This window comes from Sitophilus oryzae, unplaced genomic scaffold (assembly GCF_002938485.1).
Source record: "Sitophilus oryzae breed Bouriz unplaced genomic scaffold, Soryzae_2.0 scaffold_1396_pilon_pilon, whole genome shotgun sequence".
Taxonomy (NCBI): Eukaryota; Metazoa; Arthropoda; class Insecta; order Coleoptera; family Curculionidae; genus Sitophilus; species Sitophilus oryzae.
The window spans coordinates 4493492-4520144 of record NW_022146055.1 but is presented as its reverse complement, the minus strand read 5'-3'; the positions used below and the strand labels follow the sequence as shown (position 1 = coordinate 4520144).

General features: G+C 34.5%; 6 protein-coding genes across 8 annotated transcripts in view; 4 read left to right on the top strand and 2 right to left on the bottom strand.

Moving 5' to 3' along the window:
* LOC115875909 (DNA topoisomerase 2-binding protein 1-A) overlaps window positions 1-2763 on the top strand; it is a 33552-nt gene extending 30789 nt beyond the window's left edge. For all 3 annotated transcript variants that reach the window (XM_030891481.1, XM_030891479.1, XM_030891480.1), the window contains exons 23-24: window positions 2365-2467; window positions 2524-2763. In XM_030891481.1, coding sequence (XP_030747341.1) covers window positions 2365-2467; window positions 2524-2734 — 314 coding nt within the window. In that variant the 3' untranslated portion in view covers window positions 2735-2763. The remainder of the gene's footprint in view (window positions 1-2364; window positions 2468-2523) is intronic.
* Window positions 2764-4354: 1591 nt separating this feature from the next.
* On the top strand, window positions 4355-5757 carry LOC115875908 (splicing factor 3A subunit 2). The gene is made up of 4 exons (XM_030891477.1): window positions 4355-4852; window positions 4907-5087; window positions 5139-5266; window positions 5321-5757. Exons 1-4 carry the CDS (start codon window positions 4616-4618, stop codon window positions 5582-5584), a joined length of 810 nt encoding a protein of 269 aa, XP_030747337.1. The 5' UTR covers window positions 4355-4615; the 3' UTR covers window positions 5585-5757.
* A 278-nt stretch (window positions 5758-6035) lies between these two features.
* Window positions 6036-10534, top strand: LOC115875907 (TBC1 domain family member 23). Its single transcript, XM_030891476.1, has 8 exons — window positions 6036-6147; window positions 6209-6317; window positions 6487-7222; window positions 7275-7383; window positions 7437-7606; window positions 7663-7926; window positions 8185-8378; window positions 10102-10534. Exons 1-8 carry the CDS (start codon window positions 6116-6118, stop codon window positions 10495-10497), a joined length of 2010 nt encoding a protein of 669 aa, XP_030747336.1. The 5' UTR covers window positions 6036-6115; the 3' UTR covers window positions 10498-10534.
* Window positions 10535-13580: 3046 nt separating this feature from the next.
* LOC115875906 (60S ribosomal protein L27a) lies at window positions 13581-14598 on the bottom strand. Its single transcript, XM_030891475.1, has 5 exons — window positions 14530-14598; window positions 14284-14347; window positions 14007-14104; window positions 13792-13944; window positions 13581-13733 (listed from the first exon to the last, which is right to left on the bottom strand). The coding sequence occupies exons 1-5, from the start codon at window positions 14530-14532 to the stop codon at window positions 13605-13607; spliced, it is 447 nt and encodes a 148-aa protein (XP_030747335.1). The 5' UTR covers window positions 14533-14598; the 3' UTR covers window positions 13581-13604.
* A 2334-nt stretch (window positions 14599-16932) lies between these two features.
* Window positions 16933-20932, top strand: LOC115875904 (T-complex protein 1 subunit delta). The gene is made up of 10 exons (XM_030891472.1): window positions 16933-17355; window positions 17418-17470; window positions 17532-17621; window positions 17671-17838; window positions 17898-18051; window positions 18110-18417; window positions 18471-18702; window positions 20141-20433; window positions 20492-20671; window positions 20726-20932. The coding sequence occupies exons 1-10, from the start codon at window positions 17244-17246 to the stop codon at window positions 20741-20743; spliced, it is 1608 nt and encodes a 535-aa protein (XP_030747332.1). The 5' UTR covers window positions 16933-17243; the 3' UTR covers window positions 20744-20932.
* LOC115875905 (V-type proton ATPase subunit D) lies at window positions 20925-22426 on the bottom strand. Its single transcript, XM_030891473.1, has 5 exons — window positions 22277-22426; window positions 22039-22156; window positions 21835-21982; window positions 21558-21773; window positions 20925-21504 (listed from the first exon to the last, which is right to left on the bottom strand). Exons 1-5 carry the CDS (start codon window positions 22315-22317, stop codon window positions 21281-21283), a joined length of 747 nt encoding a protein of 248 aa, XP_030747333.1. The 5' UTR covers window positions 22318-22426; the 3' UTR covers window positions 20925-21280.
* Between the last annotated feature and the right edge of the window lie 4227 nt (window positions 22427-26653).

Here is a 26653-nt window from a genome sequence, read left to right as displayed (position 1 = left end):
CCAACCATGGACATATTCGGCGCCGGGCTGACTAACTGGAATTTAAATTTTCCGCTGGGGATAATAATAATTTCGAATTGTCAAAATACCGCATGGCGTCTTTTCTACAGCTGCTTTTGCGAATTTCAAGTTCCAGAGCTTTATGCCCTGGGCTACTCGAGAACGGTTGTTGGTCGAGAACTATTGATTTTTTGGAAAAATATCAAGAGACATAATTAAAAAAAAAAAGAAAATTTCCTATCGATTGGTGTATACAAAGTTCATAATCACTTGATTAATAATCGGAAAAAAACGGTAATAAAATTAGGATAAAAATAAAAAATGTGAAGAGCTAGACTAATATTGCCCATATTAATAAAAATAGAAGAATATTTTGAACGTTTCCAGTTATTTTTAAAACTAATTTCGTCCTTTCTATGACTTTGCAACGCTGCTATAAATTTTCAGCCGCACCGCAGTGCAGTACTCAATCATTACCGAACGCAATAAGTTGAATGACCGGAGTAGACGGTGACCAAAATCCGACATTTTAAGCTGTATATTGAGTCACACAGAAAACTCAGATATAGCTGAAACAGCAGAAATCGGTATCCCTCAATACTTGTGGTGGTTTGATACATCTTTTAAATCCCACTTCCGACACGATCTCTTTCGAAGACTATGTCAACAGATGTTTCTTGACATACATATTATCAAAATTCAAAAACACGCCTCAGTTGCACATAACGTGGGATAGCCAAAATTATCCTACATATAATGCATGCTCTAAAGACAGGATCAAAAACAGTTCTCGTGAAAAGCGTAGACTCCGATATAATTGTTATCCTAATATACCATTTCGAATGTTTCCAACAGCTTAGTCCCGATTGTTCAATATATTTATATTATATGGAACGGGAAAAAACAGAAGAAAATTAGATATCGGAAACCTATACCACGCTTTGGGATCGAAACTTAGCCGCGCTTTGGACAGGATGTGAAAACAGGATGTGATTCCACATCATGTATAAGAGGAAGATCAAAAAAGACCGCATTCCTTGCAATGCAAAGAAGAGGAGAGTTTTTAATACCTGCAATGTGTGAGCATTTGACTAAACCATTTACAAGTATTGAAAGACTCTCCCTTGTTCAGTGAACAAGAATCATTTTTTGTTTAAATTTACGGTGGGGAAACAAAAAGTCTGAACCAGCTCAGAAAGGAGATATTTTGCCACCGGAACCACAACCCAGAGACCATACCTCCAACGCAGGATGTTCTACTGCTACATTGCAAAAGGGCTGTGTATCAAGCAAGCCTATGAGTTTCTGCGAAAAATCCTCTAATTCATGCTCCAGACCCTTCTGATTTTGGCTGGGTGAAATCTCCTGAGGCCAAACTTAGCCCGAAATGGATATCAATCCCACAAGTTAGTAAAGCCTGCGAGGAGCTTATCAAATGTAACTGTAAGAAGGGCTGTCTTAAAACATGCAGTTGTAAAAAAAAGAATCTTCCTTGTACTTTATTATGCAAATGCGTATGCTCAAAATCTTGATTTCATTATTATATCTATACGGTATATTTTTGTTTATTTTGTGTTGTTTTTTGTATATTTTGTGTTTTAAGGTTGCCTTTTCTGATATTTCTTATATTCAAAATATGTACCTGTTCAAAATTGAATAAAGTGGAGAAAATTATGCAAGCAAAGTATTTTTGCAATATTTTTAGGGTTAGTTTAGAATTTATTTTTTGTTGAAAATAGACATGTTATATACCAATCGATAGGAAATTTTATTTTATTTAAATTAGGTCTCTTGACATTTTCCCGAAAAAATAATAGTTTCTGAGAAAATTGAGAACAACTAAAAAAATGTACCTTTGGGGCTGGTTTTGGGGTAGTTTTTCAAAAGGGATCCGCGGGCCTTCATCCTATTTTTATTTCTAGTCCCCCAATAAAGACTTTTTGGGTAAAGGCCAAACTTTAACACGCACAGTAACTCACACTATAGGATTCATACCTACTACCTGATTTGTAGCTAGTTTTTTTTTATTTTAAACAAATTTAATTCTATACTAATCTGGTCCAGGGGAAAACTTGATAAGCTCTAATTTCTTAATTTTGGGGAGTTTACAATATTATAATAGGTCTAACTGGTCCCTACTAAATGTATAAACTCTGTAGAGCAATATGTTGTTAAATCCTATGATATATGCCTAGTAAAAATATATAATACATGGAAAGAACCTGATAACCGTCAGCCGTTCAGTGCTCTCCTGTAAAATTAGTAAAATGGCGTTAATTATCATGTTTTTTTCCCTGGACCCTTCAATCAATTTTTAATAACGTTGTATTTTACACTTTAAGTAAACCAGTGTATAATTTGCAGGCTATGGGGCGTTTAAGGATATGCGTGCCCTAGTCATAGCCGAAAGGCGGGATCCATTGGTTAAAGTTATTGAGGCCGGTCAAGGAGTCGTCTTAAATATTTCGTAAGTTTGTTTTTATTATCGAAGCAAATCCTCGGTAACAAATGATTTTATTGCAGACCGCCTTTTGACGAGCCTATACATGCCACCCATTGTTTACTTGAAGCCAAAGTGGTTAAGGATTTCTCACAATATACTCCTTTAGCATTGCAAGGCATTAAATGCGTTAATACAATTTATATTCACGAATTCCTAAGGAAATGTGGAAAAGAAGATACAAATTATATATTGCCTTATTTTACATCTTACTATAATTTAAAAGATAATTAGAATAATTAGCTGTTCCATTTTATATTTATATTTTTTTTGTAATAAATCTATTTTAATATATGTCTTTGTCATCACTGGAAAGAAAACTTTCAAAACAAATATTAGATTAAGTCGTAGATTAATTAAATTAATTTAATTAGGAATTAAATTAATTTATGTCAAAGCACACAGGCAAAATCATAGAAAGCGAATATTCGTCATCAGTTATCAGTATTCTGTCAGTATGGAACTATTATGGAACATTATTATTATCTTTGTACCATGGTATGGAACCATTATGGAACAAACTGACGCAAAGCGGAACAAGAAATTTAGTGAAATTTCGCTTTTTTAGCTGAGTAAGGAATAAATTAGTAAATTATATACCGGGTAGTGCATCGTCGTTGGAAACAAGAAATCCCATGCAGATTTTTAACTGTTTAAATATTGGTTCCCCAGTTGATTTTACAGCGAACAGATGTAAATATATTTTTTAAAGGTTTATGTATGGTAAATACACATGCCAAATTTAAACAATTTTGGACCAGCCGATTTTGAGTAATTTAAAAAAGATTGCATCTATTTTTATCTTTGATTTTTATCATAAAACCGAACAGGTAACAATCAAACACTGGTCAAAAACTGATATACCTTAGGTTTACAAATTATGATTTTGTCATTGTCAACAGTAATTTAATTTTAATAAAATTTTAATATTGGGGAAATTCACCGAAACATGTCAGGTACACTGTGTAAGCAATTTAGCTTAGTACCATGTACCATTTTATCATGCTTACTTTTTTTTTACGTGTATAACAATAAATTATTACTACCTAGTAGTGAATATTCATATTGTATTAAAATTAAGTTGTTTGAACAACTTAATTTTAAATGTTGACAACTTAAGGCATGTCGGTTTTTGACTGGTTTGATTGTTACTATCATCAGTTTTAATATAAAAATAGATGCAGTTTTTCTCAATTTACTCAAAATCGGTTTGTCCAAAATGGTTCAAATTTAGCATGTTTGTTTACCAAATGTAGACTTTTAAAATGTCTATTTAAGACTTCGCTTTAAAATCAATATGAGAGCCAATATTTGAACAGTTCAAAATTTGCATCGGATTTCCTATGTTTCCAACGACGATGCACCACCCGGTATAGGAATAAGTTAGTAATATTTTAAATATAGGTAATAGGAATATTCTAACTCTTGCTTTAAATATTTTCAAGTTTAGAGCGTTACAGTTTTTTTGGCTCTCCTGGAATTTAGCTAATACCACAATCTGGCAACATTGCTTTGCCTGAAACGGAATCAGGTCGGAATGAAAATAGGTTTCCTATCTGCGGGCCGTAGAGCGCTGGCAATTTTAAGGCCGTAAACGAAATAGAAGAAGATAAGTGGAAAGTCTGTCGGTGACGTAAGCGTTTGTACTAGAACCAGAAGAACAGTAACCAGGAAAACGGTCTCTAACCCAACCCTGCTGGAGGTATCCTCTGTGGTTCAAAGACTACTTTGAATAAAAATATATATAAAATCATATATAAAAAAGATCATATATACGGATTCAAATCAAAAAAGGTTTCTGTGGTTATGGTATGGCATCTTTAATCTTTAGCCTTGTCCTCTGACAAGTAATCTATGGTCATTGGCGTTATATGTTTATATGTGGTATTTGTGGCTTGGATTTGTGGATCGTGGAATGATCGTGGAATCCGTGAAAGTTTAGGATATTTTTAGTGTGTTCTGTGATTTAATTTACTGAATGTGTACGGGATGTTTATTATGTAAGCTGGAGCTAGAAGTTTTTGCAGTTTAGTTTGCTGTTGGTATTTTGGAGTTTGTCCTTCGCTTACATTTGGGCATATGTAGTAGAAAATCGTTACCAAATTACTACAAGCCATGGATTTTCAAAATAGACCTGGTGGAAAGACTGGCGGAGGAGGTGTCGCATCATGGTCGGAATCCAATCGAGACAGACGCGAAAGATTGAGGCAATTGGCTTTAGAAACAATAGATTTACAAAAAGATCCTTATTTTATGAAAAACCATTTAGGCTCTTATGAATGTAAACTATGTTTAACTTTACATAATAATGAAGGAAGTTATTTAGCCCACACTCAGGGTAAAAAGCATCAGGTAATCTAATTGTGCTATTAAATATAAATGTATAATCTTTGTTTAAATTATTAGGCCAATTTGGCAAGGAGGGCAGCGAAGGAAGCTAAGGATGCTCCCTCATTACTTCAGCCAGAGAAGCCTAGAGTAGAACCTAAGAAATTTGTAAAAATTGGTCGTCCAGGTTACAGGGTGACTAAACAAAGAGATCCAGAAACAGGACAACAAAGTTTACTATTTCAAATTGATTATCCAGGTTGGTTGTGTATGTAATAGAGAATATTTTTTTCTATTTTTAACTTTTTAGAGATTAGTGACCATGTTTTACCAAGGCATAGGTTTATGTCTGCGTACGAGCAGAAAATTGAACCACCAGATCGTAAATGGCAGTATCTGCTTTTTGCTGCAGAACCCTATGAAACTATTGCATTTAAGGTAATCTGTTAATATCTAATTTTAGCAGTAACATGACATGCTCTGTTTTACTAGGTGCCTAGCAGAGAAGTGGAGAAAACTGATAATAAATTCTGGACTCATTGGAACAGGGATACAAAACAGTTCTTTTTGCAGTTTGCTTTCAAAACTGAAAATAAGAAGCAGCCAACTATTATTAATAGACAAACAATGATCACTGGAGTACCACCGCCTCCAATGCTACCAGTACCACCACCACCAAGACCTCCTATGTTCAATCCCATGCCACCACCACCTCCTATGATGAGAGCAGTGATGCCTGTTCCTCCACCGCATTAAACTTTAAATAAACATTAACTGCACCATTCAATTAAAAATAACCAGTTGCTGTATTTTTATGGTTTTGATTACTGTAATCAATTTGTTTTATGTATGAAATAAAAATTAACTGATATTATGTTCTATTCCATTCTATATTCTTCTATACAATAAACTGATATTCAACTCAAACTGTTTTTTTTTAAATAAGGAATAAAATAGAATTGTACTATTTTGTGTATTATAGTCCTATGTCCCATAGATAGGTATACATAGATTATAAGCCGCTGAGGGTTCCATTGCGTTTTTTATAAAAGAAGAAATTTTATATCTTTATATTTAATGAAAATTAACAATCTAATAAAAATTAAAAATAAATTGCGAAAGTCTACGACAAGCAAATTTAAAAACATGAAAACATTATGTTTATCACATTCATCAATAGATGGTGCCAAAACCCACATCCTTGCTGTCAAAAACATATGTAAATTGTTATCAATTTTATAATATTTGACAATTAGGTCAATTAATTTAAAAGAAAAATATGCAATAATGGCTAGTAGCTTAGACGAAGACAATCATTGGTAACGTAACAAAATTTTATGTAATTATGTGCTAACGTTAGTAAGTACTAAATCATTTTAGGGTCACAGATTTGGAAAATGCTTTGTTGGAAGAGTGTTCAGCTACAGATATTTATTGCATTTGTAAAGGCAAACCTTTACCTGATCATTTAAGGGCAGAAGTTTGGCAGGTATGATATATAGAATAAATTAAGTAGCTAGTAAAATACTCCCCATTATATTTTTATTAATTAGATTATTACAATTATTACACCATCACAGAATTTGTCAAGGATTACTCACCATATTTATTACAGTTAATCAAGTGTAAACACAGTTAATTAATGTTATTTGTTTTAGATATGTTTAGATGTGCGAGATAAAGGTAATCAATTAGATCATTTCAATGAAGTTTTTGATTTGCCAAATCAAACAGCCTTAAGGGAGGATTGTACAAATTTCGTTTCCAAACTAGGAAATGAGGACGAAGATAAAATACAAGTTACTTCCGACCTCGAATCAATTATTACCTTTTACTGTAAAAGCAGAAATGTACCGTATTCAAAAAACAATGGATGGATAGAAATGCTGTTACCCATTTTAACATTAAAAGTACCAAAGTCTACAATTTACAACCTTTTTGAGGCCATACATGATACTTTTATTCCTCAAAGTAGCTCGAAGGATGGAAATGCATTTCACATTTTAAGGCTGTTGCTACTCTACCATGATCCAGAATTATGTTCATTTTTGGACACACGCAAAATAACACCCAGTTCTTATTGCTTAAAATGGTTTCATTCACTGTTTGCGTCCACTTGTACTTTAGAAGTTGTAATAAATATGTGGGATTATTATTTTCAACAGTCTGACCCATTTTTTATTTTCTTTTTATCTCTTATTATGATTATAAATGCTAGAGATCAGATAGTTTCTATGAAGAATGAAAATGTAGATAAAATAATAAACAGTCTTTCAAATATGCCGTTTGGACTAGAAGCTGATGATGTTTCTGACTTTTGTTCCTTGGCACAGTATTATGCCCTGAAGACACCCACATCTTTTAAGAATGAACTCATGCAGACAATTTACAATGGTCCGTATAAATATATTTGTTTTTAACTAATTCATTTATTTTTCTTATTTAGGTCGCAGTGAATCTTTAATTTCTGTATCTCAAGCTTTATGCTTGCCAGTCTCTGTTCACGAACTAGTTGAAAATATAGCAAGAGATTCTACTAATATTGATGCAGTAAGGTAATGCTCATTTTTATTATGAAAAACAGCACTTTTTTAATTCTTCTTTGTAGATTTTTTTTGGTGGATTGTCGCCCAGTAGACCATTACAATGCTGGACACTTACCCACGGCTTTTCACTTGGACTGCAACTTGATGTTGCAAGAACCCACTGCATTTGCTACAGCGGTTCAAGGATTACTCAGTGCCCAAAAACAAGCTCTAGCACATAATTCGAAAGCAGGTGATTATTGTTAGCTACTGGTATTTATTAATTCTCTTATTCTGAAATACTTTTAGGCGGAGAACATTTATGTTTTCTGGGATCTGGTCGCAATGAAGAAGACCAATACACTCACATGGTTGTGGCGTCTTTTTTACAAAAACACACGCAATACGTTTCATTGTTAACTGGAGGATATATTGCGTTGCATGATTATTTTTCAGATAATTTGAATTATTTCCAAGAACACAACCCAAAGAACTGCATTGTGTGCGCTCCAAATTATGAAAAAGGTCAAGATCAAACCAGCGCGAAGTCGGGACATTCTACTGATTTATTAGGTACCAAATAGAACAATTTGTTTTTCTTAAGCCTTATCTACACCTAACGTTTTACCTGTTCAGTTAAAATGGACTGTTTTACTTGAACTAAATTAAGATTGTCGAGAGAACTGATCGAATCATTCAAAAAATTGATGACCTATAATATTTATTATAATGCTGGTTCTTTTATGTATGCTTCTGTCTTAACTGATAGGTAAAACGTGAAACGTAGAGGGGGCGTTAAGGTAAGTAATTCACTAATTTGAATATTTTCAGGAAAAATATCGGCCGCCATGAAACTGAAATCGGCCGAAGTGACTGGCAAATTAATCGATTATATCGTCAATCCTAATAATAGTCCTGTGCAAGAAAGGCATGTTTCCAGCAGTGATAGATTAGGGAAGCGTTATAGAGATGTCGCCCCCGTTTTTAGCATAGATGACGATAACGAGAATATCGCAGCAATAAAGGTACTTATTTATCGTCAGTTATAAATCATTTAAATCTTTGTGCACGTTCATATTGGCACCTTTTGAGCGGCGAGCTTTACATGTCGAGTAGCGCATTCAAGCTGAGGGCGTACTGAATTGACTCTAGCCAGTTCACACAGTAAATAGCTAACGGCAGTTTTCACTTCACATAGAAAAATAAGTTTAATAGTTTTTTTTCAAACGTCACAAAAGTATTAATTTTTGCGACGTGACTGACAATCTAAAAAAGCAATTTTAACGCCTAGGTATAAAAGTAAAGCACTTTTACGCCTAAGTATTAAAGTACGAAAATATATTATGTATTATGAAAGTGACATAAAGAGTCAAATTCAACGAGCGCAACCATAGTTTCTCGATATATAATTACTTACAAGTTTACCGATTGAAAGAATTGGGAAGATACGCAACCTAATGGGCGAATTAGTGACAAAGTGACAAGGATTTAATTTCACCTACATCTCAAGTGCTGTACGGTGGAGACACCAATCGTTCTGCGCATAAAACACCTATTTTCTCTAATTCGGCCAGCGAAGGCATATCGAAGACGGTGTGGAACTGAAAGCGACAGTGTTGCCATATTAAAATGTGTAATATCTGTAATACGTTTGACGAACATATTTTTGGATGAAAAATCCGCGTTTATGTATGGAAAATGTATTCGTGTCAAACATAAAATAAACAACAACAATATTTTTTTTAGCTACTGAATATGTCGTATGATCGAAAAAAGTCGTTTAGTCGGCTTGGAAATGACGATTATTGACATTTACCATATAATTTTACATATTCTTTGTTTAATCATATTATATTAAATTAATGATAGATACATATGTCACTGTAAATGTCCGAAATGCGGTAAAACCTAGGTTTTACCTCATTTCGAGTTGGTTAGCGTGGTTATTTGGAGGGTGTTAATTCATTGGTAAATCCTAGGTTTAGCGCGCTTATCCTAGGTTTTACTGCATTTCGGACATTTACAGTAACACATACATAGTTTAATGATAGAAAATCCGTATTATTAACGTACTGTACCGAAAATCCGTAAATCCAACCAAACCAAACCAAAATCCGTAAATCTACGGATTAATCAGAAGTTCTAGCAACACTGTCTCTGGCAACCACTCACTCTGTCGATTGAAAGCTGAACTACGGTACAGTATTCTTTATCCGCTGCGCTGTAAACTTTGGCTGTAAAAAAGGCTTAAACGACTATCAGTGCGCAGCGGCGTAGAGCTAAACGAGATATTGTACAGGCTGACGGTAACGCCAGCTACATCTCGGACAGGTTTTGTGCTACGAAATCGCCCATAAGATTGCGCATCTTCTTATTTTTTCAGTCAACGATATTACTTTTAAATCTTTTTATATTATTTGTCACGTTTGAAAAAAAAACATGATCTGTTCAGAGTCAAACTTCCAAAAAAATCCTTTATGGGTATTTCGCCACTGCACTGCAAGAAAATCTACAAAATAAAAAAAAAACAAAAAAAAACAAACGTACAGCCTCGCCACAAAAAGTATAATTTTTACTTGTACTCCTATAAAATAATATACTATTTTCCTCTTGTAAAGGCAATCCGGGGACATACTGTATGTGTATTGTCGAGTGTATTTTGCAACTATGTATTGCTGTAGTCATTTCATAGGGGGGCTGAAGGTTGAATTTACTTCCATTTCTTTAACAGTTTACATATTTTTGCAGCAAATCGAAGACGAAGATCAGCACGAGGTTGTCCAATTAAACGCCTACTTGAACAGTCCCGAAGTAATCCAACACTTTGCCTGTCAAGAAGTGAATCTTAACGGATTTATGTACAAAAGTCATCTGTTAGTAACCGATTCGCAACTGATAGTGTTGCGAGAGATGTCAAATAAGAAAGGTTCAGCGGAATTGATAGTCAAACGTCCACTATCGGCCATCGTTAAGATTACGGCAAGGAAAAGGCATCCGGAACTGATTACGTTCAAATACGGACTTCTAGACGGGGAACATTTGAAAATTTCGGATATGGACAGATTCCTAATACCGAACGCGGAACTAGCAACCAAAGTTATATCGGATCAGATTTTAAAGCAGTTGAAACCTAGTGATGGTTAACTTTTATTCCTTAACCAGTCATTTCTGTAAACGACAGTACAATACCGTGTGTTTCATCGGCGACCTGAACATAGGAAATCCCATGTAAATTTTAAAAATGAATAAGTTTTCCCCAGTTTATTTTACAGAAAATGTATTTGAAACTTTTTAAAGAACTCCTTAAAATGAAGCAAATTCTATATGTTGCATAATTTATACGAATTTAAAGTTATGCGAGATACAAAAAAACTAAATTCGGGAAAAATTTAAAATAATCCAGTCCTGATCAAACAAACATGACAATTAAAAGTTATGTCACAATATGACAAATAATGGACAAATCTATTATTATTTTCTTCTACAAATCTGTCAAAAATATCCTTGTTTTCCATCTACACAATTTTCATTTATTACATACTACACACTTTCATTTATTATTTTTCGATGATCCTTATCAATATTATTCTTTTTTTTTACAGTCTTTAATAACTCTTCCTGTTAGAATTATTATAACATTTATAGTCTTGAATAACTGTTCTGGCCTATTGGGAAAATATACAGAAAATAAATTCTTTACAGCCTGGAATTAGTAAAAGCAATAGGTCTGTTCACTAAAAAAAAATTTGCACTAAAAGTGGTAAAAAATTAATGTTTTAGTATTATAATACCAATTAAATAACTTTTTTTTTCAAAAAAATAAATTCCTTTGACAAGAGAGGCATGCTGCTCCGCGTGCAACGGCAGGACCGTGATTCAGTTTGACTGTGACACTCCCTATACAAGGAAGTGAAGTATCGTCGACATTTTCAGCAGTTACATTATTATTTTTGTTGTTGAATACCGTAAAAGAAGTTGTTTTTGTTGCTAAATATGGAGGAGGGTTTCCAGAAAGGAGATTCACATAATTTACCGCAAGTAGATGTCAATATGGTATTCGACTTTCTCGCGATAAATTCTGATTGTAACCAAGTTGAATCCAGTGGTGTTAAAGCTAAAACTACAGCCTCACCGCAAAAAGTATCATTTTTACTCCTAGCAAAACAATATACTATTTTATGCCGCAACACAAGTCTACACAAACTTCAAACGTCTTTAATATCTCGTCCGACTGCCGCGCCGCGAACCATTTTTTTCTTTTTGTTATTTCCTTTGGAACGCTTACAAATACTTTAGTTGGAGTCTTAATCTTTGTGCTTACGCATCCAGGCAAAAAACACCATTTTCTAGCCACCATCTTAAGATTTACATTTTTAAGCCACCATCTTAAGATTTACAGTTTTAAACTTAAGTTTAAAACTCAGTACGCACTCACAACTGACCTAATAAAAATTGCTAAACACACTAAACAGATCAAATATTAACATATCAGGAAGTATCAGTATTACCGTCCGACAAGCTCTAGTAGACCTCTAATGTCAATGTTGAGGATCAAAATTGTCGCTTTGCTTATGTTGATTGTTTTTTCACACACTTTATTGTTCTTAATTAAATACTTTATTTAATATATAAGGAAAACTTAAACAATTAGTTTTAAAAGTAAAATTTGATATAAAAATTGCCGACTCTGAACTGTCTGGAACTTAGAGAGGTAAAAAGTAAGTGCGTGTTGAAAAGTAGAGTAAAAATCGACATCTTGGAACTGGATTGAATTAAAAAGTGTGATTAAGTGTTAAAACTGTACCTATGCTATAAACACTTTTCGGAATTTCTTTAATGAGAGCGGTTTAGATTTTGAAAGATTATTATGATTTTTGAAGATTCTGACTTTGACAAGAGAAAATTATTTCAGTTTTTGTTTGCTGTTGTTCTTAGCGACCGCTATAGCAGCGCCAGATCGCGTATAACGGTCGCGACCCAAAATAATTTCGCGACCTAAAATTTTTACGGGCTTTCCAATCTAAACTTGTTGCATTTATCTATGACTACATCTATGTAACTAATCTAATTAAATCTAGACAGGGATATACAAGAAAACGACGCAACGGATCCGTCTGTTATGTCTCTGGTAAAGCGCTACGCGCGATTAGCGAGCATGTGACGTCACACCCATGATAGCTCTCCTGGCAGCGTTTTCCCGCCTCGACGCAATGATCCAAATTGAATTACGAATAACTCGAAAAGTATATGAGTATTTGTTTTCAAACTTTGTACGGTCTTTCAATATGCACAAATTTATAATTTGCAGTAGAAAACTAAATTTTGTTGACCTACCTGTTCAATGTGAACAAAATGCTTCATTTTAAGGAGTTCTTTAAAAAGTTTCAAATACATTTTTTTATAAAATATAAAATGGGAAAAACTTTTACTCATCATTTTTAAAATTCACTATAAGATTTCCTATGTTCAGATCGGCGATGCAAGACTACTTAATCACGGTTTTATAACTAAATAAGGTTTGGATGAAATAAAATTAATATATTAAACCTTTTTAATTGCAAAGCATTGATTATATGGTTGATGTACTATACAAATTTAAGATTTTATTGCAATGAAGTTTAGAATAAGAGTGAATTAGTGTATGTAATATAAATAGAAACTTGATTATTTTTTGTTTATTTATTTATAATAAAATGTGTTAAAACTTAACCTTGGTTTTTTTAAACAAAAATCTCTTATTTTACTGATCCAGTGGTCTATAAATTTTGCCAGTTAAAATTAAGAGCACACGGGAAAAATGATGAAAGTCAATTTTTTGCTAATTTGATTTTAATGCATACTTTTCGTTTTGCAACAACTTTTGATACCTAAATAAAGGGGAATATCAATAACGGTCACATAAAAACAGGCATTTAAAAATAAGAAAAACAAAAGTTTGTGTAATTTGAATTAAGAAAGACTTATCTTCCGTGTGCTCTTCAATTGTAATGTAACTTCACATAAACAGAGCAGAATTGAATCATACTTATTATTAAAGGGATTTTTCTTCCAAAAAATACAGTATGATTGAGGAAAAAAAAAACCGCGTCATCAACAGCTATGAAATGAAGATTGTTATTTTAAATGTAAAATTACATGGGGAATGTCTGTCATCAATCATTTCCCAGCTAACTGGACACTGGTTTTTAGATCATACAGTATATGAACATGTAATAAAAATATTGTAATTACTTTAAAAAATTTATTTAAACCTATGCAGACAAAACACAAGCACCTCCTACAGCTTTAATTTTATCTTCTGCAGATTTGGAGAAGAATTTAGCTTTAACAATAACTGGTTGTTGAGGAAGTCGCCCTTTGCCCAAAAGTTTATAATATCCCTAAAAATATTATATAAATTTACATTTGTCAATAAATTTTACAGCTAAAGACACTTACAGCTTTGACAATGTCTATTACTGGAGCTTTTCCGTCAGGGTGGTTCTTATACCTCTCTCTTGTCTGTTCACTGACAAGTGTCCATAGTTTATCTAGATTTATAGCTGGTGACCATTTGCTATTTCTTCGGACATGATAATTTCTCATACCCAACTAAAATGGAAAAATATTTGTAAATGCTATATTTTCCGAGAACAACAGATTGTCGTAATTACCTTACCAAAATAACCTGGATGGTATTTGTCAAAGTTTATTCGGTGATGGTGCATGCCACCAGCATTTCCTCTACCACCAGGATGCTTGCGATGTTTTCCTAAAATATACATCACCGTGTTAATTCTCGTTGGTATAACTGGGCATGATAAGTAAATGTGAACTTGAAGATAATCAGTGTAAGAACATTAATCAGTTTAATCATACCGCCCGTTCTAATAATCATCATTTAAAAACTTTCTAACTTTTAACATAATATTAACTAATAAATATACTTACCAATACGACCATGTCCGTGGGATACGTGCCCTCTCAGCTTCCTAGTCTTCTTCCTGTGAGTGGACTAAATGACAACAAAACATCGTTATTAAATTTGCGGAAATACTTAATTATCTGAGAAAAATTAATATTTGAGGCTTTAAAGGTGAGTTAAGATTATATAAAACAAATTTCTAAAAGTGACTACACTTAAAGATGTTCTAGATATTTTAAAAAATGTTTGAGAGACGTCGAAAACCAACCTACCATCTTTGCAAATTGACGTGAAGAGAAATGTCACTGGTCACTGTTGACTGTTAATGTCAAATGTCAACTGAATAATACGCAGGGTTGTTCCTTGAAAATTTTTCATTGTGCATTTGGCAACCACAAAATTGTGCATATTCTGTTAAAAATATGCATCTGTGGTAATTTCACTTGTCGTATACGAACAAAACCCCATGGCTTAATGATTATATATGGAAAGCTATATGATTATGATACCACCCGAAGCCAGGTTGAGAAAGCCAAACAAATAGAAATATTTTATAATTTTAAAAAAATATTTAAATTGTGCATATATTGGTAAAGGTGTGGATCCGGTGGCTGACCTTGAAGCCCATATTTGCTGCTTTTGATCATCGATACTACGCAAGCGCACATCGTCGATGTTGCTAAATTGCAGTTTATTTTCGAATTATTTCCAGTTGAAATTTTTTTTTGCGTGTTAATCAATAATAATACAAATTCTATAATTTCAGATTTATCTTGATATCCAAAATTAAGGTAAGAAGGATAATGAAGATTGTGAAATGAAAGTATTATAATATATAAAATTGTAATAATAATAACATTTATTTATATGTTTACATTAGAATAAAATTTATCATTTACGGATTTTTCTTAATGGTTTTAAACTTATTAGAATTATTTTATTTCTTTCAAGTTATTTAATTTCTAGTTATTTACAGGCAACAATATTTTTGATTATATGCATGTATTGATGTTTTGAAGTACTACCATGACGGGTCTTATTATAGAACAATAAACGTCAATCGGAGATAGAGGTAACATTTTACCTATTATATAATGTTACTAATATAATATACCGTATGATCGAAAAAAAACGGCGTCCAGTTGACTGGGAAATGACGATCGCTGACATTTCCCATATAATTTTACATATAAAATGACAGCGATCTTCATTTCATAGCCATCGCTGACGCCGTTTTTATTCGATCATACGGTACATTGATTATAATTAATGTTTGTATCATGTTTGTATCATAATTTCTTAAAAATATCAAGCATAGATATCAAGTTAGTGGATTTTATCGAAGAGTGTGTTGATAAGACTAAAATAAGCTTTATGTTTTATCTTTTTCTCTTTAGAAGGGAGATGGTTTGTATCGTAAAATACATTACAGTATTTAATATCGTGTACTTTGTTATTCTTTTCTTAATTTACTGTAATTTCTTGTTTCCTATAATGCCAAATCTTGACAATATGGTGAAGGTTGAGTTTTGATCTTATTAGTTTTTTAAGAATAATAATAATAATAGAAATACAAGACTAAATTAAGACTTAGTTTGTGATTTATATTAAGATCTTTCTTATAATATTTGTTATGTCTTCATCTTAATACTATATTATGCTTGGTCTGGAAAATAAATGTTAAAATATCTTAATTTTGCATATCCTATTCATCCTTCCATTAGGAAAAATATGGTTTATAAATCATATATGCTAAGAAAATCACATAAATTAGGTGTAAGAATAGAGAAATCTTAATGTAGCAGAAAAATTAATGCAATATATGTATAGACAGAATTAAACAAGGTAACTGTTAATGTTGCTGAAGCTGATTCTACAATTTTAATTACGGAGGCTAAAAGGCCTTTTAAGGCCTCCGTAGTTTTGATGGAATGTTAAAAAAAATCTATTATGAACATAACATGGAGCTACAGCATTTAAAAATTAAAAAAAAAAAAAATTTGGACACATCCCTTTTAATTTCCCGAATTTTTAATAAAGCACTTTTTAAACGTAGCATAATAATCTAGATAGGAATCTAGAGTTTTATTTCTATATAATTTTATTGACTGAAAATACATAATAAGCGTTCACGTGTTGTGCGAAATATTAAAATAATATACCGCGTACTATGATTGAAAAAAAAATAGCGTCAGCAATGACTATGAAATGAAGATCGCTGTCATTTTATGGAAATGTCCTCAATCGTCATTTCCCAGACAACTGGACGCCGTTTTTTCGACCATACGGTATATATTGACAAAAAAACACTGAAAAGCACATATTTGTTTTCTACTGAAAATAATTCCAAAATAATTCACAATCTGGCAACATCGAAGATGTGCGCATGCGTAGTGTCTGTGACTATATGCAGCAAAAACTCGTTTCAAGGTCAGCCACCGGATCCACACCATTACCCATATATTTCCTATGTGTATGATATTTCGTGGATATTTCTAATGTAGAGGCCATAGTCTATAGTAGAGGCACGGTACAACCCTGAATATATGTCATTTGAAAAAAGTGATTGCCAATGCTACCAACAGCAAGAATGCAAGAATTTAAAATTGAAAATACTAAATACTAAATACTAGATACTAAATACTAAAAATACTAAATACCCTACATTGTTTATTGATGGTTTATTGGTGGCAATATTGGTGGTGTTAAAAAATAAAGTTTTATCAATAATAAATGAACAGTGGGGCTGCTTTCTACATTTTGTTACGTATTTTTCAAAATATTTTTATGTAAAATTTGATATCCAAACAAACTGTTACTGTTTATTCTCTAAAAAAAGGTTTTATTAGTCAGCTGTTCAAACGTCATTTCCCGAGATTTTGGGGCGGTCGCAGTTTTGAAGTTTGCTAAATTTTGAGAAAAGTTCATCCACGTTCATCTGAAATATTCCGCAAAGATTTTTAAAATAAACCACAAAAACTCCACCATGACAGCCCCCAAGGCGTCAGGAGATGCAAATCGTAATAATAGAAATGCCGCATACAAGGATAAAAGCAAACCTACCGATGTAAGAACTAGCAATATAAATGCTGCAAAAGGTAATAAATATTCATAACACTTATAACAGAGAACTTAAAACCTAAAATTTCAATATTTATAGCCGTTTGTGATGCGATTCGAACAAGTTTGGGACCCAGGGGAATGGATAAAATGGTATAATATGCAGATTAGATACTGATTTTTTGAATTATATTTTACCAAAGTATTTTTACAGATCCAAGCCAGTAATGGGGAAGTAACAATTACAAATGATGGAGCTACCATTTTAAAGCAAATGAATGTAATTCATCCGGCTGCAAAAATGGTAAGATTTAAGAATGCTTTGGCCATATCTATAAGAGATAATATTCTAGCTGGTAGAATTGTCAAGGGCTCAAGATGTTGAAGCCGGCGATGGTACTACTTCAGTTGTTGTTATTGCTGGAGCATTATTAGATACTGCTGAAAAACTATTGAACAGAGGCATTCATCCAACGGCAATATCAGAGTCTTTTCAAAAGGCTGCTTCTCATGCTGTAGAGGTTAGTTTCTTTTGTATTAAAATTAGCTGGTATCATTGTTTATATACTGATATTTTTAGATCTTAAACAACATTGCTACTCCAGTTGAATTAAATAATAGAGAACAGTTAATTAAGAGTGCATCTACTTCGCTTAATTCAAAAGTTGTCTCACAGCAATCAACTCAGTTGGCACCTTTAGCTGTTGATGCAGTATTAAAAGTACTTGAACCAGGTTAAAAAACAGGACACATTGTTAAACTTTTATATTAATATATTTTTTTAAATTTCAGGTCGAGAAAGCGCATGTAATTTGACAGATATTAAAGTTTTAAAGCAATTAGGCGGTACAGTGGAGGACACTGAACTAATTAATGGTCTTGTGTTTCCAAGAACTCTGGCAAATGTTGTTGGCCCTAAACGATTAGAAAAAGTGAAAATTGGTCTTATCCAGTTCTGCATTTCTCCACCAAAAACTGACATGGATCATAATGTTATCGTTTCTGACTATGCCGCTATGGATAGAGTTTTGAAAGAAGAACGAGCATATATTTTAAACATTGTTAAGCAAGTGAAGAAAGCTGGCTGTAATGTGTTACTTGTAAGTACAGATTTTGTTGTGTTAATTTCATAAACATTTATCAATGTTTATAGGTACAAAAATCTATCTTAAGAGATGCCATCTCTGACTTGGCTTTACACTTTTTGGATAAAATTAAATGTATGGTGGTTAAGGATATTGAGAGGGAAGATATAGAGTTTGTTTGCAAAACTTTAGGCTGCAGGCCTATTGCATCTTTGGATCATTTTGTAGCTGAGAATTTAGTGTCGGCAGATTTAGCCGAAGAAGTTGGATTTGGAGCAAACAGAATGGTCAAAATATCAGGTAAGTTTTTTTTATTGAAATGAAACTTATTCACGCGCGATGCGAGTCAAAATTCATTCTTGACACATGAGGTAGCTAGAAAAAGAGTGGTAATGATCGCGCAATCACCAAAAAACATTTGATTTAAAGCTCAGAAAATCACAATAAACTTGATACTGTATGTGTATCAATATCCTCTGGTTGTGTGTTAGGAAGTAAATTTTACAGTTGAGGGTTGGAACCTTTGGTGTTACACAGCAAAATAAAAACACTAAATCACCACAATACACCAAAACACTTTTACTTTTACACTGGACGCGCGTTTCGCTAACCATGTTAGCATCATCAGCAGATGATTATAAACTGAAAAACTGAGTAAATTTTCACACGTATTTTCATTGATAAGTTTGTAGCTTCTGTATAACGGTCTAGGTACAGCATCTAGCTCATTTGCTAGGTCAGAATTAGAATTATTTGAGTAAAGCAACTCGCATTTTCATTGGAGCACATTGTCATATTTATTTCAAACCAATAATCAAAGAGAATATTCGTATAATTTAATAAAATTACTGTAAACCCCTATAAATTATAACGATGTACTTAAACAGCCGTTAAACGGTAGCCTACTAAAATGCCGTTAATAGATATTGTGACGTCGTTCATGTCGGCGGAAAGTAATGCCTAGCTATAAGCATTTTGCACGAGCATCTGTGGCTCCGTGGCTGAGGCTGTCGCTTCGTGAGCGAATGGTCTGTGGTTCAAATCTCACGCCGACCAAGACTTTTTTATATATTTTTTGCTTATAGCGTGATCTTATTACATTGGTTTCACTCTTTTTGGTTGAATTGGTTTAGTTATTTGGCGGGTTGGTTAGCGTGGTTATTTGGAGGGTGTTAATTCATTGGTTAGTTGGTTATTTGGTGGGGTTGGTTGGTTTTTACTAATTTATATTTGTTTTTTATATTTTTTTATCAGTGTCGAGGTTAGTTGCGTTGGTTCAGTTGGTTATTTGGTGGGGTGGATAGCGTTGGTTAGTCCTTATAAAATTCCTATTCATAAAGCCGTCAAGTGCGTCACATCAACGACGTCCAACGACGTCAGATCTATTAACGGCATTTTAGTAAGCTACCGTTTAACGGCAGTTTAAGTAGGTTCAAAATTTTTTCTCTTAAATAAATTTAAGCGTTAACATTACAAGGCATCTGCATAAAAGTTTGTATTTTGGGTGGTATTCCACAAAATTTGAAGACTATTGAGGAAACAGAAAATGTACAGATTGCAGAAATAATATTTATATTAAAATAGCATTATATGTCACTTTTTCAAACACGTCCTTCAAATCCTTCAATTTAATAGCTGTTTAGTAAGAAGTATCACTTATGGAATTACTTGAAATATGCTTCACAAGTGTACACACTGTTTTTTATTAGTGGTAATTTTTAAAAATGCTGTTTTTTAGGGATTCAGAATCCTGGACGTACCATCACCCTCTTGGTGCGGGGTTCAAACAAGCTGGTCCTTGAAGAAGCAGAGCGATCTTTGCATGACGCCTTATGTGTAGTTAGATGTCTTGTTCGTAAAAGAGCGGTAATAGCAGGGGGCGGGGCCCCCGAAACTGAACTGGCTCTGCGATTGGCTGCTCTTGCAGATAAAATGGAAGGAGTCGACGCTATCTGCCTTAGGGCATATGCTGGAGCCCTGGAGATTATTCCATTTACTTTGGCAGAAAATGCTGGTTTGAACCCAATTCAGGTTAGCGATAGTGTATGGAATGTTTTTAAATTGAAGTTTATTTTTCGTTATATTTTAGACTGTAACTGAATTAAGAAATAGGCACGCAAAGGGAGAGATTTCTGCAGGAATCAACGTACGCAAAGGTTGTATTTCTGATATATTAGAAGAGAATGTAATTCAACCATTGCTGGTGACCACATCTGCTTTGTCTTTTGCTACAGAAACAGTGAGATCAATCTTAAAAATTGATGATATTGTATGTTATCCATTTTTTCTTCTAAACAAATTTTATAGATTTGTTATTTTGCAGGTGAACACAATGACATGATTTGGTGAATTATTCTGCGCCAAGTTTTCAACTGTTGTTTTAATGGCTATTAACAAGAGAATTTGTAAACCAGCTTATAAATCTCCCTTAATTAGTATTAAAAAGGTGTTTAATCCTTTACTGAACTTAAAATCATTAATATTTATACATTTGTAACAGAAAATTAGTAATACAAACTTTTAACAAACACATTAGTTTTTTATTACGCCTTTTAAAATTTACAGCAATTTATATAAACAATTACAATAAGCCAAAACAAAAAAAAATATTCCTTAAATGGAATGTATACATATATTTTTAATATAATAATAATAGTATTTACACTGCCACAGGTTTTCTAAAATGTTCTAAAGTTACATCTTAAAATTACAATATTAAAAACAAGTGTTTTTGAGAAAAATAAAATACTCAATTGAATTTAAAATTAAATATTTCCATAAAATACTGTATTTTTATTGAAAAAAAACGTTTTAGTTAATTTACATATAGGCTGCAAAAAGAGCAGATTTAAATACATTTTTTTTAGAACAGGAGAAACTAAAACAGAATATCTTCATCTCCCTCATCTAGAATGTTTGCCGGCTGATTTGATTCCTTCAATAAACCAGCAGCTTTAAGTTCAGCTTTGGCCTTTTCCACCTTAGCCTTGTTAATCTTCTTTTTATCTTGAATTTTCTTTAAGCGGTAAAATTCTTCTCTTTCTATTTCATCCAGTTCAGAAATAATATAGGCCAAAGTATTCTCAATTTTTGGAATAATGACTGAAATAAAATCAAATTAACAATTTAAAATGTGTAAATGCACATATAATTACCGTGCTCAATAGCATTTACTCTCCTGTTTGTAATTTTGATTACTTCATCGAGAGTTACAAAAGATGTCTGTAGTGAGGCCAACTCTACCAATAGTTTTATAGCACTCTGATAATTTTTCTTCAACTTGGCCAATTGTTGACCACCTCGAGCTAAACCGGCTAATTCATAATTGTCTGTCCCATCTTGATACCATTCAAACACTGGCAATGTAACACCTACCAGAAAAACACAGTTTTATAGTCAAATCTATATTATTTTCCAATTATTTTCACTTACCTGCTACATTATCTTTCTTGGTTCGTATTTTCAACTGAGCCTTAGTAACATTTTGTAAAACGACCTGGTTGAAATCTCCAGTAGTAAACTTAGCTTCGGCCAACGAAAAAGCTGCTTCCTTCATTACATCCCCCATTAAAGTTTTGGTCTACAATATAAGAATTAATTGATGTTAAACTAGTTATCATTCGGTCATTTACGAACCTCAATAATTTTGCTCAAAATCATACGGAATCGCATTTGTAAAGCATCTGCCTTCTTTTTCAATAAACTGTGTCCCTTCTGAGCACCCTTTAGACGAGCCTTCATTAACATTTGAGCCCTACAATTCAATAAGAAAATTTAATTGGTCACTCCCTTTTTATGTTATGGTTTTAACTATATTTTAATAGAAATTAATAAAACAAACATTGTCATTGAAAGACAATTGAAAATTACTCACCCTCTGGAAGGGAAAATTGGAAGCCTATCTTTTGAAGACATTTTTCGCACTTGTAAAAATTAGGGAAAAATATTCTCAAATAAATTTTCACGGGACAAGTCAGCTGACCCGTGTGGATAAACGTCAATACGTCATAATACGTTCTTAGGAATGAAATGACAGATCGATAATTTATATCGATATAATTTTTTAAAAATATGGATAAATGATAAGCTTTCAGATTGATCTTACCCTTTTTACCCTTGATTTTACTGTTTTTTTAAACATCATATTGTTACGGATTCCGTGGGTCCACTAATTTAAACTCACGATAAAATACTTAACGAATTTATTTTCTCACTTTATACACAATTACTAACTTATAACACACAACAAACTAACTATTCCTTCACCAAATTGTCCGATTTTCAATTTTCACGCAGTATATTCAAATTTCAAAAACTGTCTCAGTTGTCGATGGCTCCGGCTTATATACTCTATTGACTGCTTCTCGAAACTTCTCCAATTCTCGGAAAGCGTACTTCTTCATACCAGACAATTCTATTGTCTGATTCCCTTACTTCTCGACTTGACTAAAAGATGGCGCCTGAAAAAGTCTTTTAATTTCTGGCGGATACGTTGCGGTTGTGCAGGCAACCAGTAATACATTTTTATTTCTGGCGGATGCGCCATTTTTCTTGACATTGCCCCTTTCTCAAATTTGATCGTCCCGATCAAGGTTTCCTGTCTGGTATCTCTCAATCGATCCAGATGAACTACTTTCATCTTACTTCTAGGGCTGCGTTGAATCCGGTACACAACATCATTTATCCTCTTGATGACTGTATAAGGACCTTCCCATGCTGGAGTTAACTTTGGGGACCTCCCTTTCTTGCGCTGTGGGTTATATAACCATACCATATCGTCCTGTTGAAATCCCGTAGAATTAGCTCTGAGGTCGTAACGAGCTTTCATCCGGTCACTGGCTAGCGTAATCTTACTTCTCACGGCCTTATGAATTCCCAATAACCTTTCCTTCAGTTCATCCGCGTAGTCCTCTACGTTCGTGGTGCTGTCGTCTGGTGATCCGAACACCAAGTCACAAGGCAACCGTAATTCTCGACCAAATAAAATCTTCGATGGTGAAAGTCCGGTGGTGTTGTGAACTGCACTTCTATATGCCATTAGGAATAGTGGTATATGCTGATCCCAATCTCTTTGATGTTCATCCACCATTTTCGAGAGATGTTCTTCAATGGTCTTATTGAATCTCTCGACCATCCCATCAGACTGCGGATGTAAAGCTGTTGTCCTAGTCTTGTGAATACCAAGCAGATCACACATCTTCTGGAACAGTCTTGACTCGAAGTTCCTTCCTTGGTCAGTGTGAAGCTCTAAAGGAATTCCAAATCTACTGAAGACATTATTGACTAATACTTCAGCTACAGTCGATGCTTCTTGGTTTGGAATGGCAAAAACTTCTGGCCATTTACTGAAATAATCCATCGCCACTAAAACGTACTTGTTGCCCTTGTGCGTTTCAGGGAATGGGCCTGCAATGTCAACAGCGATTCTTTCGAATGGCAGTCCAACGTTATATTGTTTCATTTTTCCCCTAGATCGAGTGCTTGGTCCTTGGCTGGCTGCACAAATTTACATTGTCGACACCATTTCTTGACATCTTCGCAATAATCCACCCAGTAAAAACGATCTCTCAGCTTGCTCAAGGTCTTGTTTACCCCAAGATGGGCTCCAGTTTTACCACCGTGAATTTCTTCCAATACCTGGGTAACTTTCTTCCTTGGTACCAGTAACTGAGTTGTTACTGTCCTGCCATCCGCACTTTCCCACATGCGCTTTAACAATCCATTCTCAATAACCAGTGAATTCCACTGAGCCCAGAGAGCTTTGAAAACTAGCCCTCTGTCCGAATATCCTGCCACGGTGGTCTCTCGCCGTTACCTTCCTTGAGCCGTAGTATTGCTCCGATGTCTGGATCTTCCATTTGATCTTTCCTCAATTGTGTCGTCGTCCACTGTTCATCGGTTCCAAGTTTAAAACTCCTTATCATGACAGTGCCTTCACGTTGTTCCGTTTTACAGCAGTGCTTACAATCGGTTTGACAGGGTCTTCTGGATAAACCGTCTGCGTTACCATGCATTTTTCCAGCACGATGTTGGATGGTAAAGTGATACTGTTGGAGCTTCTCGAGCCATCGTGCTATTTGACCTTCAGGTTGTTTCATCTCCATAAGCCACTTGAGAGCCGCATGATCTGTCCTAATTAAAAATTCTTGGCCGTACAGATATTTATGAAAATGATCAACTGCCTTCACAATTGCTAGCAGCTCCTTCCGGGTAACGCAGTAATTCCTTTCTGGTTTGGATAGAACTCGACTGTAATATTCTATCACTCGTTCTTCGCCATCTTGCACTTGTGATAGCACTGCACCTATGCCGATATTGCTGGCGTCGGTATCCAGGATATACCTCCCTTGTTGTTGCGGGTAGGCTAGAATAGGACTTGAACATAAAGCCGCCTTAAGTCTTCCAAAGGCTACATCACAATCGGTGTTCCATTCGTAGCCGACTTCATCACCTGTAAGTCTATGTAAGGGTGCAGCTATATTGGCAAATCCCTTGACAAATCTTCTGTAATAGGTGCATAAACCCAGAAAACTTCTAAGTTCATGTTTGTCGCGAGGTTTAGGCCAATCCTTGATTGCAGCGATTTTCTTCTGGTCGGTGTAAATTCCGTCTGCTGAGACTACATGGCCCAAAAATTCCACTTGTCGCTGGAATAAGCTACACTTCTTCGGGTTCAAGTACAGGTGAGCATTCCGTATGCGGCCGAAGACTTCTTCTAAATTTCGCAAATGCTCCTCAAAAGTTCTTCCCATAACCAATACATCGTCGAGGTAAACCAAGCACGTTTTCCAAGTTAATCCTCTTAACACCACCTCCATGAGACGTTCGAAAGTGGCTGGAGCATTGCATAATCCAAACGGCATGACCTTGAATTGGTATAGTCCGTTTCCTGTAGAAAAAGCCGTCTTTTCTTTATCGTCCTCGTCCAGACCAACTTGCCAGTATCCACTCTTTAAGTCGAGAGTGGAGAACCAGCACGAACCTGCCAGAGTTGTTAATGTATCATCTATACGTGGCAGTGGGTAGCTATCTTTCTTAGTGACGTCATTGAGCTTCCTATAGTCCACGCAGAATCGTGTACTACCATCTTTCTTCGTCACCAAAACAACGGGAGATGACCATGGACTTGATGATTCTTCGATTACTCCATCTTCTAACATCTTATCTACCATTGTCTCCATTTCTTGTTGTTTGGAAAGGAGCACCCTTCTAGGACGTTGTCGAATCGGCTGAGCATGACCAGTATTAATCCGGTGCTTCACAAAATCCGTTCTTCCACTGTTGTTCTTCTCAAAAATACTGCCATGCTTTAGCAGGAACTGCTTGGCCTTCTGTTTCTCCTCAGGTGTTAGGTGATCCCATGGCTGTTCTAGATGTTTTAGTGTTTCTTGGGATGCCTTTTGTGTAACAGCTGACGACACTTCATCACATCGGGTGACACTTCTTACAGGTTCGCAGATGGCTATCTTGTCACCTTTTTCGATCTTGACACAATTCGGGAAAACATTCGCAATTCTGATCGGTATATTCTTGTCGGTGTTCACCAATGATTTTCCTACTAAGTACCTATCTTCTTTGTTGTCGTTACTTTGTACCAGTCCAACACAGCACCCAGCGATTTTCTCCACTTTACCGAATACGATCTTCTCGGTATTACCAGGTATCACCACAGTTTCCGCTGATCTTACATCCATTCTTCCTGGTCCCTCGTCTGGAGATAACATAAACTCTTCATTTCCGATATTCAGGATATTTCTCTGGTGATCGAACGAAAATCCATGTTGACGAATCACATCCATGCCCAAGATGAAGTCATCTTCAATATCTGCCACTAAGACGCTATGCTGAAACTTCAAATTTCCTAACTTCAGTTCGACGATAGCCTCTCCCCGTACAACGGCCATTTCCCCCGTAACTGTACGTAAACACACTCTTCTTCCCAGAGGCATCAGCTTCAATCCTTGCACTGAGTTAGCCCGCACCAACGATACCATAGCGCCAGTGTCCACTGTCATTCGGATTCTCCTACCATTGACCTTCCCGTCGATCACTAAACTGTCAGCGGTTCTTCCTAGACTTCTAATGGAAAAAATCCTGGGGGCTCTGTTCTCCCCAGTCAATACTCGCCCCTTAGTATTGACTGATTTTAGTTTTCCTGGTGCCTACGTTCTCTGGATGGTGAACGGATCGCATTTGAACGCGGCAATCCCGTTTAATGTGGCCATTCCTGCCACATCTAAAGCACCTTATG

What these genes read in the sequence shown, in the direction of transcription:
- LOC115875908 (XM_030891477.1), top strand. Translation starts at nt 4,616, where the DNA reads ATGGATTTTCAAAATAGACCTGGTGGAAAGACTGGCGGAGGAGGTGTC. An exon ending in CTCAGGGTAAAAAGCATCAG is followed by an intron (nt 4,853 to 4,906) that starts GTAATCTAATTG and finishes TTAAATTATTAG; the next exon opens with GCCAATTTGGCAAGGAGGGC. An exon ending in ATGAAACTATTGCATTTAAG is followed by an intron (nt 5,267 to 5,320) that starts GTAATCTGTTAA and finishes CTGTTTTACTAG; the next exon opens with GTGCCTAGCAGAGAAGTGGA.
- LOC115875907 (XM_030891476.1), top strand. Translation starts at nt 6,116, where the DNA reads ATGGCTAGTAGCTTAGACGAAGACAATCATTG. An exon ending in TTAGACGAAGACAATCATTG is followed by an intron (nt 6,148 to 6,208) that starts GTAACGTAACAA and finishes AAATCATTTTAG; the next exon opens with GGTCACAGATTTGGAAAATG. An exon ending in TAAGGGCAGAAGTTTGGCAG is followed by an intron (nt 6,318 to 6,486) that starts GTATGATATATA and finishes TATTTGTTTTAG; the next exon opens with ATATGTTTAGATGTGCGAGA.
- LOC115875906 (XM_030891475.1), bottom strand. An exon ending in CCACGGACATGGTCGTATTG is followed by an intron (nt 14,105 to 14,283) that starts GTAAGTATATTT and finishes TGTATATTTTAG; the next exon opens with GAAAACATCGCAAGCATCCT. An exon ending in ATCCAGGTTATTTTGGTAAG is followed by an intron (nt 13,945 to 14,006) that starts GTAATTACGACA and finishes TTTCCATTTTAG; the next exon opens with TTGGGTATGAGAAATTATCA.
- LOC115875904 (XM_030891472.1), top strand. Translation starts at nt 17,244, where the DNA reads ATGACAGCCCCCAAGGCGTCAGGAGATGCAAATCGTAATAATAGAAAT. An exon ending in CAATATAAATGCTGCAAAAG is followed by an intron (nt 17,356 to 17,417) that starts GTAATAAATATT and finishes CAATATTTATAG; the next exon opens with CCGTTTGTGATGCGATTCGA. An exon ending in CTGGCTGTAATGTGTTACTT is followed by an intron (nt 18,418 to 18,470) that starts GTAAGTACAGAT and finishes CAATGTTTATAG; the next exon opens with GTACAAAAATCTATCTTAAG.
- LOC115875905 (XM_030891473.1), bottom strand. Translation starts at nt 22,317, where the DNA reads ATGTCTTCAAAAGATAGGCTTCCAATTTTCCCTTCCAGAGG. An exon ending in TTTTGAGCAAAATTATTGAG is followed by an intron (nt 21,983 to 22,038) that starts GTTCGTAAATGA and finishes CTTATATTGTAG; the next exon opens with ACCAAAACTTTAATGGGGGA. An exon ending in AGTAAATGCTATTGAGCACG is followed by an intron (nt 21,505 to 21,557) that starts GTAATTATATGT and finishes ATTTTATTTCAG; the next exon opens with TCATTATTCCAAAAATTGAG.